This window comes from Mustela putorius, unplaced genomic scaffold (genome assembly GCF_011764305.1).
Source record: "Mustela putorius furo isolate JIRA1106 unplaced genomic scaffold, ASM1176430v1.1 tig00537227_pilon_pilon_pilon, whole genome shotgun sequence".
Classification (NCBI taxonomy): domain Eukaryota; kingdom Metazoa; phylum Chordata; class Mammalia; order Carnivora; family Mustelidae; genus Mustela; species Mustela putorius.
In genome coordinates, this window is record NW_025422368.1 from 33,168,621 (window position 1) to 33,186,073 (window position 17,453).

The following is a 17,453-nucleotide window of genomic DNA, read 5'->3' on the forward strand; positions in this document are numbered from 1 at the left end:
TTAAGAATAAACATAAGGGGGGCACCTGGGTGGCTCAGTGGGTTAAGCCTTTGCCTTTGGCTCAGGTCATGATCTCAGGGTCCTGGGATCGAGCCCTGGATCGAGCCCTGGATCGGGCTCTCTGCTCAGTGGGGAGCCTGCTTCCTCCTCTCTCTCTGCCTGCCTCTCTGCCTACTTGTGATCTCTGTCAAATAAATAAATAACATCTTTAAAAAATAAACATAATTTTATTATGTCAATTTTTCAATGTGGTTTTGATGTTTTTTTATTGCATTTGAAACAGACTGAATTTCAGGCGCCTGGGTGGCTCAGTCAGTTAAGTATCTGACTCTTGACTTCAGTTCAGGTCATGGTCTCAGGGTCCTGGGATTGAGCCTCACATCAAACTCCCCACTCAGTGGGGAGACTTCTTGTCTCCCTCTCCCTCTGTTTGTGCTCTCTGTCTCAAATAAATAAATAAATCTTTTAAAAAAATAGATTGAATTTTAAAAAAAATATATGATCCTATTGTTAAAATAACCATCATAAAATAATGTGAAACTCTTAAAAAATATTAAAAATGTTTAGATTGATTTCATTGATAAAGCCTAGCAACATTGCCCCATTAGAAGGTAGCTCGCTGAACCTGAGCCAATAACCCATCAGTGAGCAGGAACAACTTCTCAACAACAAACATGACATCTCAAAAATCACCAGAATCCTGTTTATATTCATAGAACAGCTTCCTTAGAATCCAACCCCAGAGCTACTTTAATAGAAAAAATTCTAACAAGCTTATTAATATGACTTATTGGTCTTTAGAAAAACAAAGTAACAAAGGAGATTCCAATGGGTTGGTTATTGGAGGTGGTCTCGGGTCCCAGTGACTGTGGTGAAAAGAGAAACCTGGGGGTTCCTGGGTGGCTCAGTCAGTTAAGTGTCTGCCTTCGGCTCAACTCATGGTCCTGGGGTCCTGGGATTGAGCCCCGAGTCACACTCCCTCCTAACAAGGAGTCTGCTTCTCCCTCTCTTTCTGCCCCTCCCCCCTTCTCATGCATTCTCTCTCTCTCTCAAATAAATAACTTTTTAAAAAAATCTTTAAAAAACAAAGAAGAGAAAACCATCGTATTTGAGGGAAGAAAAATGTATGTGTGTGTATGAATGTGTGTATTCAAAAGCTGAACTATTTAAAGCCCTAGCATTCCAGAATTGTGTTGCCTCGACCATTCTATGGCTTCTCACAGTATTACTGCGTAACTGCACAGGACGCTAATCCATGTAGTTCAACAAGATTGATCTACATCATTTACATCATTTAAATGATTCAGTGTTATTCCATATACTCAGTTTGGAAGGGCCATCAAGTGTCAAATACATTTTAGAAAGATTTCTTTGAGAAATAACTGAACTTTAAATGGTCTTAGAATTGGGGAAGTTCAAACTTCAATTATGTGAAACTTCAGGAATTTTACTACCTCATTGCTTAAAGATGTCTGGTAAGTGTATTTTTCAGGGTGAGACTTTTAGAGTTAAAGCTACATACTTCTAACAAAAGGTGAACTATGAATACGGTCAGCAAGTATGTTTACTAACATGCTAATTTAAAAACAGGGAAATATCTGTCTACTGCTTACTGCTTCTTACATGCAAAAAAAAAAAAAATGCATTCTTGAGAGGGTGAACAGTGACAGACTCTGAAAATTGCAGATAAAACCACAAGGACACTCACTGTGGGAAGTATTATAGGGTCAGTGGCCTTGCTACTTTAGGCACTGCAAATATTTTGGCTTCAATTCAGACTCACACTCTGTAATTAGAAAGAACATTGCTACTTCAGTATCCAGCCAAGCCACATATGTTTGTGGTCTGTTTTATGAGGTTCTCATTGCAATTTTCCTGTGATCTCTCCCATAAGACACTATGGTAGGGGTGATATATTTCTCTGTTGATCCTACAGTGGCAATAAAGGACAGACTAATAGCAACTTCCAACTAACTAGTTCTATTTCGTCAAGGAAGAAATAGCCTACTACATATAGAACATTTTGATAAAAATAAAAATATTCTAATAATAGATATTTTAAAACTACAAAATATTATATACATTGATTTTCTAGTGAGGGTCGGTGGGATCCCAGGAAGACCACCGAAGGTCTTCAGAGTCCTCATTAGCGTGTTGAAATTATCTGCCAAAATGTATGTATATACATTTTACCAGGTAAAAGAGTCCAAGCTTTTGTTCCATTTTCAAAGTGTCTGTGACACCCTTTTTCAAAAAAAATTTTTTAAGGAGGTTAAGAACCACTGTTTTCAATACTTCTATAGGAAGATGTTGAGCATGTGTCCCACTGGTTTTTAAGGACAGTGGAGCCCATGTGTTAGGCCAGTTCTCCTCCTGTCACCAGCTTCCAGTCAAGTATTATCTGGAGGGCCTGGCCTTAAATTAAGTTGAGAACAGTGGATAAATCACAGGCGTTGGAAACAGACTGCTTGAGCTCAAATCCTAACTTGGTCACCAACTAGCTAAGTGACTCAGTGAAATTTGTTGAGTGGTCAGAGCCTCAGTTTCCTTACCTGAAAAATGGGAATAATCATAGTATCTGCCTCATAGGGATGAAATAAGGTTGAGAGGATCGTGCGAGTAAAGGTTTCACATGGTTCCAGACCCTACCTCTGACTGTACTATTCCATTAGTGTCACTTCTGATGAGCTTTAATGAGTCATTATTGAAATCTGTAAGTTTAAATATCTGTTGTTTTTTAAAAGATTTTATTTCTTTATTTAGAGAGAGACAGAGAGCGTGTGTGCATGCACACGAGTAGGGGAGAGACAGAGGGAGAGAATCTCAAGCAGACTCTCCACTGAACATGGAACCCCATATGGGGCTCATATCTCTGGACATGTATCTCAGACTGTCTGTGCTTGTAACTGCACAGGATTTTCAACCCTGAGATCATGACCTGAATAGAAATCAAGAGTCAGACGCTTAACTGACTGAGCCACCGAGGTGTCCCTTAAATATCTGTTTCTCTGATAATACAAATTACCAGCTAGTGATCTTTCCCTTGCAGTTAAAAATCATTGAGTTTTCAATTCACTGTTGTTAGTCGTTATCAGTATTCAATCTCTAGACACCTGTATTGTGATACTTTATATCTAAATTCATTGTTTTGCTAAAAATGTTATGAGTGAGCATTTTCACGTTATGATATCTTTCTTTGCTTGCTTGTTTTAACCCTGTAACTAAAGGAACAAATCGAACCCATTCATTAATGCACCATTAAGACTTTGCACCAATTTTTAGACCACCATATGAAACTGAAAAAACTCTTGAACAAACATGAATAAATGCATTGGGTGTTTTTATGCCAAGAAATATAAGACACTCTAGTTGTCTGGGCTACTTCTCTTTCTGTGCAAGGATAAGAACCACAAGAAATTAACAAATTTGTTTGAAATGTTGCTCTTTTCTTTTTCCACAGCTCTTGTAGTGAGATTCCTGACCAAACGGTTCATCTGGGAATATGATCCCACTCTCGGTAGGTCAAGTTTTGTTTCCTCCTTTCCAGTGAGAGTTTATGAGCCAAAAGAGGCAATGACTTTTTCTGTTGTAACATTTTGAAGCACCTACCAGCTGTTTGGGAAGTATCTCATCAAATCAGGCAAAGAAGCCCTTCAGGAAGCTGGACATGTATCTCAGACTGTCTGTACTTGTAACTGCACAGGATTTTCATACATAGAGGAAAACCAGAGCCAGGAAGGAAGTGGGCACAACACGATGCCCTCACATCAGGAAAGCTAGCATCATTCTAGTGGGAGAAGGAGGACACAGTGGCCAAGGCTAACCTGGTTTGAAAAAAACTGGCACGCTGAGGGGCATATCACAAGAAAATAAACCTTCCGAACACTGATTCGGGGGAAATATAAAAATAAACTCTATTTCTGTCCAAAGAATTTGATTAAAGTCCATTTAAAAAAGAAAAAAAGAGAGGTGCCTGGGTGGCTCAGTGGGTTAAGCCTCTGCCTTCAGCTCAAGTCATGATCCCAGGGTCCTGGGCAAGGGGCCTGCCTCCCCATCTCTCTCTGCCTGCCTCTCTGCCTTCTTGTGATCTGTCAAATAAATAAGTAAAATCTTTAAAAAAAAATTTTTTTAAAAGAAAAAAAGAGGCAACAAAAATTGGTGTCTGTAGAGCTTGAAAGCAGCATAATATTGTATAAAGCAATCATCAGGTTTTTTAAGTAGTCAAAACGAGTGCTTATTAGATAGCAGCTTAGTCCTCATCCTCAAAACGGTGTTGATAATCCAAAGGTTCTAATTTAAGCTTCAGATTTTATTCCAAATTAATCCTTTGAGTTTTTGTTCTTTATGCTTTAGGGACCGGGGCTGGGTCTGTACAGGGAAACAACTTTGTATCCAGAGGAGGCTGGAGAAACATGCGTCCTTCGTTTCATTATCAGGCCCAGAGTCCAGGCTGAGCTGGCCTTACTCAGAAGAGTGAAAAGGGCAAAGATTATTACTTTTTTTTTTTTTAATTTCATACTGTTTGGTTTAGTTATGACTCCAAACTTACATACTTCAGGCTAAAAGGGAGATTTCTTCCCCTTTTTGCCTCCTTTCATTGCTTTTATTCATCCAGTCAACAAATATTCTTAAATGCCTCCTATGTGTCAGATCATTGCCAGTGCTGAGGATAAACCAACAGACAGAAAGAAAAGCCTCTGGCTTTTTTGAGCTAACAGTTTAGTAAAGACAGAAGAGTCCATAAACAAAGATAGGTCAGGTAGTGATAAGTACTACAACAGACGTGAATGCGGAGTGACCTTAGAGTTTATTTAATTTATAACTTTTTAATCTGGGACTTGTTTTTGTGAAAGTACAGACCGGAGATCCAACAGTGTTTCCAAATAGTTGCCAAATCGTCCTGCTATTATTTACTAAATAGTCCCCACTTTGCCCAGGCTACTGCCAAAGCTGTTTTTTGTTTGCTTGTTTGCTTGTTTGTTTGTAATATATTGACTCATTTACCCTTGGATATAGCTCTATATTTGCCTTTTATATCCACCCCCGAGTTCCACATTCTTCTGATAATTGAGCTCTGCGGAACATTTTGACACAGAGTAGAGAAAGTCCTTTTTCTCTTTCTGCACAATTATCTTGGCTAGGATTTTTAGTTTATCCTTCCAGGCCAATTTTTAAAACTTTATCACAACATGACATGATTTTGATTGGAATTGCATTAAAACTATAAATTACTTTGAGAAGACTAACATCTTTACACTATTCAGTTTTTTTTCAAATCTAATAACATGCCTCTACATTTATTAATCTTTACTTCTCTGTTTTTGCTTTCATTTTTTCAAAGACTTTATTTATCTATTTGACAGAAAGAAAGAGATTACAAGCAGGGGGAGGGCAGAGGGAGAGGGAGAAGCAGGCTCCCTGCTGAGCAGGGAGCTCAATGTGAGGCTTGATCCCAGGACCCTGGGATCATGATCTAACTGAAGGCAGACGCTCAACCGACTGAGCCACCTAGGCACCCCTGTTTTTGCTTTTAAATAGTTTCTCAACATTAACAGTTTTTAGCATTTTTAACATAGCCACAATCTAATCTTAAAATGACATATTTGGATCAAAAATGTACCTGGTTTTAAAAAATCATTTGCTACCTATTGTTTGCTTCACATAAATAAATACTCTCCTCTTTTATTTCATTACTTATCTAAGCTTTACAAAGTTCCTGAGAATCTTAATGCTTTATGGGAGTTCAGTGGAAAAATCCTGATTTTTACTTAGCAAACCCAGTATATCTCAACAAAAGAAGAAGCTTATAAAAAAATGATTTTTTTTTTTACCTTTCTGAATGTGTTCCAGTAACCAGTGTTACTATTTTAAATCAGTTTTAGGTGAACCATTGTCATTGTCCCTTTTGTTTTATTCCTTCTGAAAAACAACTGCTGTTAATAGAAATCTGCCCGCATCAGTTATTTATAATACAGGCTTCCTTCACTAAGAACAATGAAAGTTTATTGAGTGACCTTGTACCATACTGCTTAAAAAGGATTACTGCTGCTAAGCAACAAGAGCGTTGATCAGGTGTATGACTCACTTCCAGGTGAGGGTTTCTTTAACTCACCCTGGAAACTGGGGTGTGTGTGTGTGTGTGCATGTGTGCGCGCGGTGCTGAAAGTTACCAATATTCTAGCCTACAGGTGTTCCCCATCTATTTGACTCAAGATGAATCAAGATTTCCGGGGCTTGACTTCATACTATCACAAAGTTTCAAAACCACCACTGAAAGGGAAAGCTCCCATTAAAAGGTTAAGTGGCATATTTGCAAAAGCCAGTCTTGAGTTCGGAATTCAGAGCCTTCCTCAAAAACATACTATAACACTGTATGTTAATTATACTTCAATAAAAGAAAGGAAGGGAAAAAATTTTCTTAATATTTCAGTGCTATCAACTTGTGACAGAATTATTGCTCCTTTAGAAGCTGAAGACTATGGGGCGCCTGGGTGGCTCAGTGGGGTAAAGCCTCTGCCTTTGGCTCAGGTCATGATCCCAGGGTCCTGGGATCGAGCCCTGCATCGGGCTCTCTGCTCAGCGGGGAGCCTGCTTCCTCCTGTCTCCCTGCCTGCCTCTCTGCCTACTTGTAATCTCTGTCTATCAAATAAATAAATAAAATCTTTAAAAAAAAAAAAAGAAACTGAAGACTATGAACACCATTTAATGTTTCAAAATTGGAGTATCTACTGCTCTGAGGTAAATCTGTGAAGGAAATTTGCTACCATGATAGTAAATGATTCCCAGACTCTTTGTTTTGGTGGGGTTTGCTCTTTTTTTTTTTTTTTTTTCTATGGAGAAGAACTGCCATTAAGAATGCAAGCACGGGCGAGAGGGTGAGAGGGAACAAAACCCACGGTTTGTTTGCACTTGTGTTTCATAAAAAAAGCAAATATTTTGCACATCCAAATGGTTTGAAGGATATAAGCTAAGAAAAAAAACATTCAATTCTTTACACTGGGCAATTTTAGTTTTCCTTCGATTTTTCTCATTTCACTATGGACCAGTGAAATGTTAGTCAGATACCAGAGGTGGTGTCTGAATAGCATTTGAATACCAGAAGTGAAGCCTGTGAGGTTTAGGGCTCACACCATCTGAACAAGAACCCCCCGATGGTGGTGAGGGTAACATTCTCATTGTAGAACAACAGGGTCCATGTTCTGATTAGATCCCCAAGAACTGAATCCCTACTTCTGAGAGTCCTATTCCCCTTAGAGAGCGTTGATCATGGCAGAGAATAGGAACGAAGGCTTAGATGGTGCTAGTTGTGCGTCCATGTGTGTGGGCGTGCGCGCGTGTGCATGTGTGTGTGTGTGCGGGGGGTGTATGTGAGAGAGAAAGAGATGGATGTTTGGGGAAGAAGAGAGAGACCACATGTCAGCACTTACCACCACTACCACTATATTGGAAGCACCATACTCTGTGTTTGAATGGATAATGGAGTCTCTGTCTCATGAATAAAGACTCAGATAGGAACCAGGATTAGGAACTGGGAGACAGATCCACTGGCACATGGGGTTTTTTATTTGCTCTTCCTTCCTGCATGACAGTACCCTCTGTTTGGAAAGAAAGTCTTATACAAGAGAGAGACACACCCAGAATAAATTCTCTGAACTCGAGACTAAAGCAGAAGTGCTTAGCCAGCTCATGGAACCAATCAATATCGGCACAGCGAGGAACATTGAGATCATCCTTTGACAAATAAGGAAATAAGTCCAGCAAAGTAAATTTATTCAAGATTATGGGGCTGGTTTGTGTTTAGACCAGTAATAGAACTCAAGTCAGTACAATTTTCACTGTAGCATAAATCAGCATTACTAACCGTTGTTGTTACTGTACCGGCTAAATGTCCATATTAATATGTTGAAATTTGCAAAAAAGCTAAATCAGTAAAAGGATTAACCATCTACAACATTCGTTGAGTATCAACTTCTCTTAGCATGTACAAAATCTACTACTAATAAAAATATTACTGAATACAAGTTTTAAATCACGCATTGCTCCTACACAGTAAAATTCGGCACATTTTTTTTTTAAGATTTTATTGATCTATTTGACAGAGTGATAGTGAGAGCAGGAACACAAGCAGGAAGAGTGGGAGAAGGAGAGAAGAAGGCGGAGCAGGGAGCTTGATGCGGGGTCCATTCCAGGACCCTGGGATCATGACCTGAGCCGAAGGGACACACTTTCATGACTAAGCCACCTGGGCTCCCCAGTTCGAATTTTAAAATGTACCAAATTCCATCTTGAAACTTATATTGGTCTTATAGTGTATATTATTTTGTTTCATTTAGATATATGCCTTAAACAATCACCCCTCTTCCCTTTAAAAAGAAAAAGAAAAAAAAAAGACTCCTAATCTTCATTTCAGGTTAGTAGGAACAAACTAAAATGTGTGTCTACTCTCCACACACATACACATTTTCTCTTATGTTTTGGAATGAATAGTAGAGTTTAATTCCAAAAAGTGCTTAGTACATTTTTTCAAATTAGCTTCGTTAAAGTTAGCACACGGAGGCACAACATTTTGCCTGTGTGGGCTATATACTTCCACTGTTGACGTGAAGATATGGGTTTCTTTTTTTTTTTTTTTAATATTTATTTATTTGACAGACAGAGATCACATGTAGGCAGAGAGGCAGACAGAGAGAGGGAAGCAGGCTCCCTGCCGAGCAGAGAGCCCGATGCGGGGCTCGATCCCAGGACCCTGGGATCATGACCTAGGCTGAAGGCAGAGGTTTTAACCCACTAAGCCACCCAGGTGCTCCAAGATATGGGTTTCTAATGAGAGAGAAGAGGCTTAAAGAGAAAAGGCTCAAAATGGCATGAAACCAGTCCTCGGCTTTGATGAAATCACTACTGCTCCCCGCTGCTATGTCTGCGGCAGACATTCCCTCATTTCCTGCATTCCTTCATTTTTGTTTCAGTTAACAAACAACCAGAGAATCACACAACTTCATACAATTTTCATTATATTTTATTTCCCCCCTACTGTGTCCTTCTGTGGTTGAAATACATATCCTATTTATCATGGAAGCAACAGAGAAAAATGTCCCTGTCTGTCAAACAACTTTTGGTGTAAAGAGATGGAAGAGAGCCCAGAACTCTGTTTTCCAGGCCTCAGGGCTGATGCCAGCCTCTTTTAAAAGGAAGGTAGTGCAAAGGTCACCACAGAACGGGAGTGGAAAAAACAGAAACGGCATAGATCCTAGCTGGCCTGCTGCTTCTGGGCCTCTTTCCTCCTCAGGCTGGAGGACTGAAGATGCAAAAAGAAATAATTGAGAGAACATTCATAGATATTTAGAGATAAGAAGTTGCTATACATCATACTTTAGAGTAAAATTATACAAAATAATCATCTCCCTTTTAACATAAAGAGGAGGGGAATAGAATTTTCTAGAATTGAGAATCATTGTACATACCACATACGGATTACCTATTCTAACAGAAGGACAGTACTGCGAAAATATGTTTATTAAAATATATTGAACATAACTTCCTTTTTAAATTTTGCTGTTCAGAAAAGACTTCAGCCGTGCGCCATGCCTGTGGCAATGATCGTGACACAGCTTATAGCAGGTAGAAGGCTAGGTTATGCTAGTTAGTTAAGCCTCCTTTCTGTAGTTTGTATTTTAGGTAGAAGATTATATTTGTAGGAGAGTAATAAAAAACTGTGGTAAAAAAAGAACTGTAAAATAGTTGATGAGATGAAGAAATGAAAGAATAATGAACAAATAAATAAAAGGATTGACTTACTGATCACCCTGTTGAGACAAACTTGCAGGTTTATTTGGATGGTTGGTTGGTTGGTTGGGGATTTGGGTAGTTTAGGTGTAAAGAATTAAGTGAATCATGTTAATCTATCCACGGTACCATTCATGTGCTTAGGATTCCTTTATATCATTTTTATTACATTTCTATTATTTCTTATTTTTTTATACTTATACTTATTTCTTTTATATATATATTTCTTTTATATTATATATTTCTTTTATATATTATATATTTCTATTACTATTATCTATATTATTTATATGATTTCACTTTATTTTTCCTGCATGCCCCATTGTGACACCATTGGCCTCCTCTTTCCCACAGGTATATAATCTAATATGTTTGATTTTTAGGATAGTGGTATAAGCCTCATTCCAAAGCCAATATTCCTTAGATCCAATGTCAACTCTACCACTTACCACTTACTCTGAGTTTCAGCAAGTTATTAAATGTTGTTGTGCCTCCATATCTTTGTGTAACAGGGATATAATACTAATATCTACTGCAGAGATATTTGTGAGGATTAAATGAATTAATATGAGTAAAGCATTTAGAACATTCTTGTTCAAATGGTAAGCAGTATATACTAGGTATGACATATTTTTTGAAAAGGGTGTTTTTCTGTGTATCCATAAACCTTAAACTTATATAAATTTCATTATGCTATAGATCTTCCTGTAAAGGTAATCATGTGATTTTTTTTTTCTTTAGCACTTTTTTCTCATTCAGTGCTTTACTGTGTTAAACTTCATTGATAGAAACAATATCCAAATTATAGAAAGAGCCCAAGTGTCCGACGAATGGATAAAGAGGTGGTGTGTATGTATATGTAATGGAATATTACTCAGCCATAAATAAGAATGAAATATTACCATTTGCAATGATGTGGGTGGAGCTAGAAAGTATTATGCTAAACAAAATCAGTCAGTCAGAGAAAGACAAATACCATATGATTTCACTCATAGGTGCAATTTAAGAAACAAAACAAATGATCATAAGGGGTTAAAAAAAAGAGAGGGAAAACAAGGAACAGACTCTTAACTGCAGAGAACACACTGATGGTTACCAGAGAGGAGGTGCGGGGGTCATGGGTATTAAGCAGGGCACTTGTGGTGAGCACCAGGTGCAAAACTAACTGGAATTTAAATAAAAACTTTAAAAAATGCATTGATAGACTTTAAACACTCTTTGTATTTCTGAAAAAAACTTTAACTGATCATGATGTACTTTTCTTTTTACACTAATTGAACTCAATTGGATAATATTTTATTTACGATTTGTGAATCTACGTTCAAGAATAAAGTGAGCCTATAATTTTCTTGTCCTTTTCCTCTTACTACTCTTATACTACTTCCTATTAGAGTCAGGTAATGCCCCACAAAAGGAATTGGATGATTATCCTTTTTCTATTTTCTAGAACAACTTGTTTAATGTTTATAGAAATCTCCTTTAAAACCAATCAGATGCAGTTGCTTTTTATGATCAGAAGGGATCAACAATTAATATCTAAGTTACTTACCAGTTACTGACCGGGTTAAGTGTTCCAGTTCTCACTGCGCCTGTCCATACATGTTTCAATATGAGAATTTATCAGGGTTTGAAATTTGTTGGCATATGACTCATAATATTATTTTATTTTCACTTCATCAGAATATGTACTTATTTCTTCTTTTATGCTAAATTGTGCTTGATTGCTCCTTCTCTTTTAATTTATGAGTCACTATTACCAGATTTTTTATCTCTACTCCCACCTTTTTTATTTTTAAATCCCTTCAAACCCCATGCTTTGGTTCTGTTAACCTTGTGTCATTCTTTCTTTGTGGTTTTCTCTTTTACTTCTTTCCTCATATCTTTTTGGATTTATTCTATGTTCCTTTTCTGATTTGTCAAGTTGAATACTTAAGTCACTTCTCCTTTTGCTTTCTTATGACGTCATCTTCGGGAGTAGGACAACTGCATTAACTCATTCAAATCTGCCTCTTGTCTCTCCCCACCCTGCCCACCCCAATGTATTGGTATCATCTAGAATTGTAATTCTCAGTTGCTTTTGATGTGGTTTGATTGCTTTGTTTTACACCACTGGGATCTCCAATCCAGTTTTGCTGGTTAGCAGTCTAATGTCAGTCTGAATCATGTCCTTCTGTAGGTGATGTGCTTTTTTTTGTATATCCATTAAAATTTTTCTTTATTATTGATATCCCTAAATTTTGCTGTGATTGTTTTATATATGGGATTTTCTTTGTGTGTCTTTTAAGTCCTTATTTTTTTTTAACAATGGTGCATCTTTTTTAAGATTTTATTTATTTATTTGACACAGAGAAAGAGAGCAAGAACAAGCAGGGGAAGTGGCAGACAGGGGAGAAGCAAGCTCCCTGCTGAGCAGGGAGCCCAGTGTGGAGCTTGATCCTGGGATCCTGGGATCATGACCTGAGCCAAAGGCAAACACTTAACTGACTGAGCCACCCAGGCACCCATGTCCTTTTGGTCTGAACTGTTCCAAGACCTTTCATCCTGGGAAATTCTCAGTTTTTTCATCCTCAAGTATTTTCAGCCCTTATGTACTTTGTTGTCTTTGAAGCTCATTGTATAAGAGATAATAACATATCCATTTCTGTTATCCATCTCTCTTACATTTTACTTTTTACAATTTTCTTATCATGTACTGATGCCTTCTGGAAGAGCTCCTCAACCCGACCTTCATCAGCTCTGTCAATCATTCACAGAGCTTGGCATTTCAGCTGTTCTAGTTTTCATACAGAGCAGCACCAGTTCATATTTATTTTAACATCTGGTTTCCATTTCATGAGGTAAAAGGCACACTAAGACCACCCAAAGTCTTGCATCTACTGACTTCTCACCCCCATAGAGCTTGGGGACCACCCTGATATTAACCCACCAGCCTACAGCTGGTACTGAGCAGTTGTCATTTTTCTACCCTGAAGAGGGAACATGAGCAGGAGAACTCTGCTTTGTTTCCTCTCCCACCATGTGCCCCAGCCCTCCTCTACTTCCCATTCAACCCCCAAACATGAGACCCAATGGCCTTCTACCACCACAGGGATCTCATGGCTTTACTTGGTCATTTTTTACATGGATGGCTATTTACCTCCTCTAATGTCTAATACATCTCCAGGGTTGAGGTCTTGAAGGAAATGAATGGCTCCTGTTTATATGTGATCTTGTCAGGGACAATCATTAGTAGTGATTTCCTGAAACTGAGTTCTAGGAGTATCAAGGTACCATGCATTTTGTAGGAAGCACTTTCTCAGTCTAGGATGTAGAGACCCTATTTTATACACCAGAAAGCTGGCCTCCTAGAAGAATAAAATGAGCAGAGACATAGAAATTCTCCCATGTTATGTCCTGAAAGTCTGTGGCTCCCACATGAGAACCCAGACTTCGAGGAGCTCAGAGAGTACAGAGATGGCACATTCTTGCCCGTCCATCCTCTCCTGCCTGGGATGCACATTCCTTTATGTGATACAAGCAGACATACTTCTGTGACTACTTTGTCATTTAAAGGTCAAATTAAATCATGCACTAATTTACTTTTTTACCTTCCCTCTTTGCTCATTCCCTCAGAATCAACCTACCGACACCAAGCAACCATTGATGATGAAGTTGTCACCATGGAGATATTAGATACTGCTGGTCAGGTGAATAAAGGGTTCAGTTAAAATGTTTTCTGGATCAAATAAAAATGAGATGTGTACATGCATACTATGAACAAAATTAAGACACTTTCCTCCAATTAACTAATGATGCCTAAAGACTTTTCTCTTTAATTATCTAGTTATTCATATACTAACATATTTGAAAGAGCTTATGTGTGCATCCTTATATAAATTACTGGGTACCTCAGTGGGGTGAGGGGGGATTGATAATACTGTAACATTGACATGACATCATTTAGAATTACCCACATATATTTTGGGGAGATAGCAAAATATTAAGAAGTTCATGGTTAAGTATTCTGAAATGCTCTGATGAAGAGCATCATTTACTGGGGAAGTTCTCAGAGGCTTACATGCCCATGTATAAGATGAATCTTTTTTATTTTAAGATTTTATTTATTTATTTGACAGTAGGCAGAGAGGCAGGCAGAGAGAAAGGAGGAAGCAGGCTCCCTGCTGAGCAGAGAGCCCAATGTGGGGCTCGATCCCAGGACCCTGGGATCATGACCCAAGCCGAAGGCAGAGGCTTTAACCCACTGAGCCACCCAGGTGCCCCATAAGATGAATCTTTAAGAATTTCAGTATATATAATATTCTAAACTTATATAACCCCAGAATCACTTTTTAGAATGCTGTATTTTAGGAATCTTTCCTGTAATATTCTTTCTACATCTCAACACATCCTAATTTGAACCACATAATTGTTCAACAAACAATCCATTACAAAGGAAGCTAATATAAGTTTGCCCTGATGGCAGTCAGTTCTGAGATTACAGATAGGTTTGTAGAGAGACTTAGTTCTCAAGAATAAAATGATCACTAAGAATGAAAGTTAGGGAGCTGAAGGGTTTCATAGTGCTCTATCAGTGACCTATGATCTGAAGACTTTAAGTATTTAACCCAAGAAAGACACTTTTATTTCTCATCACCACCTCCTTCTTATATGTGCTTTCTCTGGCACCCAACCCTGATTCTAGAGAGAGGTGGCAGGGACTTGCATGTCTGCAAAGGTTATTTGAGCCCATGAAAGCTGTGCATTTTGAAATCTCGTGTGCAACTTTCCTAGGAAAGAATGATCACCTCCTTTGAAAATCACTTCAGAAGAGTTTCTACCATTATTGGGACTTTATAATATTTGGGAGGTGTTTAGAAAAAAAAAAAAAAAGTCCCTGGCTTTGAGATTGACTCTCTCTACAGTTTCCCCCTGTTTTTCTGTCCCTGGTACCCAACTGTCTAGAATCTGAATGCAAAAGAGATTAAATCAAAAATTAAATCAAAACCATTCACTAAGCTGTGCCTCTTAATCTGATCTCTAAAGGGTTTTGTGAGTTCTACTTGTCTGTTACCTACTCGCCAATTCTTTGTGATGAAAATCCTTGGAGGCAGTGTGCCCAACTAAGATGGCTTCTTTATACTTCTTGTAATTATGGATTTAATGATATGGCAAGAGGAAACTCAGAAGCAGAAAATTAAAGGTCTCTGCAGTTAGAACATTTCTAGTTCCATGACATATCCTGCTATGAGTAACTAATACTCCTATTCCAAACTGATTGAGAAAGGAAGCTTCTATAGGCAATCAAGAAATTTTAATGACACCAAATATAAAGAATAATAATTAAGGACTCATTATTGGCATGAAAAGCATCTACACATTGTGATGACTTCCAACTCCCCAATTGCCATTGTTTCCTTGTCAACAGGAAGATACCATTCAGAGAGAGGGACACATGCGATGGGGGGAAGGCTTTGTGCTGGTCTATGACATTACTGACCGAGGAAGTTTTGAGGAAGTGCTGCCCCTTAAGAACATCCTGGATGAGATAAAAAAGCCCAAGAATGTGACTCTTATCTTGGTTGGAAATAAAGCTGACTTGGACCACTCCAGACAGGTTAGTACTGAAGAAGGGGAGAAGCTGGCCACAGAATTGGCTTGTGCTTTTTATGAGTGTTCTGCCTGCACTGGAGAAGGGAACATCACTGAGATATTCTATGAGCTGTGTCGAGAGGTGCGTCGCAGGAGAATGGTCCAGGGCAAGACGAGGCGACGCAGTTCCACCACGCATGTCAAGCAAGCCATTAATAAGATGCTCACCAAAATCAGTAGTTAAGTGGCTCTGTTCTTGCAAAGGCCCCATGGAAGTAGGCCAGGTAATTGGAAACACTTTCTTGCTCTTTTTCCCCCTTCCTCTGCCCAAAATAAAAGAAAATACTCCATTCCTTGTACTGACTCTGGGAAATGTCTGGGCTTCCCATTGTTCCCAGGTCTCCCATATGTTGAGAAGTTATTGAGTGTTTATGCAATTTTAGTGCAGACAATTTCCCCTTTTCCTGCTTGAATAAGATACACTCTATTGTAGTTTGAACCTGTAATCACCAGAGATTCTGAAATGGCTGGGTTCATATTAAGCTATTTTTAGGCATCCTCACCTTGCTTGAATAGGTTGAAGGCTTTTCTAAGGCATTTTGACATTCCATTCCTTGTCAAAGACTTCAAATGATCGTCTTAAAAGTGGAAAGTAATAGAAAATACAGTAAAAATCTGGAAGAGCCACTGAGATACTGGAGCAGGGCGTAGAGCCCTAGTTCCTCTTTGAAATGAGGATTTTCTTAATTATCTCAAATTGTTTAGTTTTTCTTTAACTCTTATTTTGTTCTTAAATTTGAGCACATTTTCACAACGTTTTCCACTGTAGTAGAGTTCCATTTCAATTTGAATGGGTTCTCAATGAGCTCTTGATCACTGTACTCTGATTCTTCTTCTGTGGCTTCAACAAGATTTCATTGTAAGAGGCAGAAGGATCCTTCAATTCAAATCCTGCTAGGTCATTTCTCACCAAGCCCAGGGTAATGTAAAGACATTAAGAGACTTTTCACCAAACTCTGACTTCACTGAATGCTAACAGAGGATTTAGAATTGGAGATGTCTGATTCATTTCTCTGTCTCTCTGTTTATCATCTTAGCAGAAAGACAACGCCCAAAAAACAGGAAATTAAGAATGAAGCTAAATTTCCCTTCCATTGGGGAGCCAATGCTCTAATGCCGGGCACAGTAAAAAAATTAGTCTCTGATTCATTAAATTGTCTACATGACTTCTTCTATTATTTTGGATAAATTAATTCACTTAGAATTCAGAAAAGAATGAGTGTTTGAAGTTCAGTATCCCTGAATAAAGGTGTATAAAACAGATTCCTAGATTGTGGAAGTATAGTCTGCAACTGATTAAACTTCATGATTTTTTTTTCCCTATTATGCCCCCATATATCAAGATTTGGGCACTTTATTTTAGAAGAAAATATATATCTTTTACATATGTGTGTATTTATAAATGCATAGATATATGTATAAAAATTTGTAAGAGCTGGGAGCTTTAATTCACCAATGTATTTGGACAACTTGGTGTAACTATTTTATGTGATAAAATAAAAAGCATAATTTTCACATTCTGTCACATTTGAGCAGTCTTTCTTGTGATAGCATGAAAAGTTTGTACTTTTAGGAAAAACTTGAGTAGACAATCAAATTGTAGAGTTGACAAAGCAGTGAATGTGATAAAAAAAAAATGAGCTCTTATTCCTAATAACAGCTATTTCTGTAGCATGCTTAGGTGCTATTTTAGGCACTTCATGTATTATCTCATTGAATCCTCAAATACCCTACACAAATGATATTGCTATGCTCACAATTGCAAGGATGAAGATATTGAGCTACAAGGAAAAATGACTGCATAGCTATTTAGTGGGTAGAGCCAGGATTTGAACCCAGAGAGGCAGTGAGATGTAGAGCTCATACGATTAGTATATATTAGTAGACTGACATATAGCTCTTGTTCTGGAACTGTGGGGATGAAGATACAGGAAGGAGAAAATAGGGAATATTTGCTTCATTTATGCTTTCATTCATTCATTTGGAGATATTTATATATGAGTTGGGCATATAACTTAAAACAATTTAGTACATTTGATAGT

The 17,453-nt window shown here is 38.0% G+C and overlaps 1 protein-coding gene across 1 annotated transcript in view; it reads left to right on the plus strand.

Annotated features, from left to right (window-relative positions):
• The window catches only part of RERG (RAS like estrogen regulated growth inhibitor), a 115,273-nt gene extending 98,342 nt beyond the window's left edge, over positions 1-16,931 (plus strand). The window contains exons 3-5 of the mRNA XM_004755769.3: positions 3,461-3,517; positions 13,396-13,469; positions 15,188-16,931. Of these exons, the coding sequence (XP_004755826.1) occupies positions 3,461-3,517; positions 13,396-13,469; positions 15,188-15,595 (539 nt within the window). The 3' untranslated portion in view covers positions 15,596-16,931. The remainder of the gene's footprint in view (positions 1-3,460; positions 3,518-13,395; positions 13,470-15,187) is intronic.
• Positions 16,932-17,453: the final 522 nt, after the last annotated feature.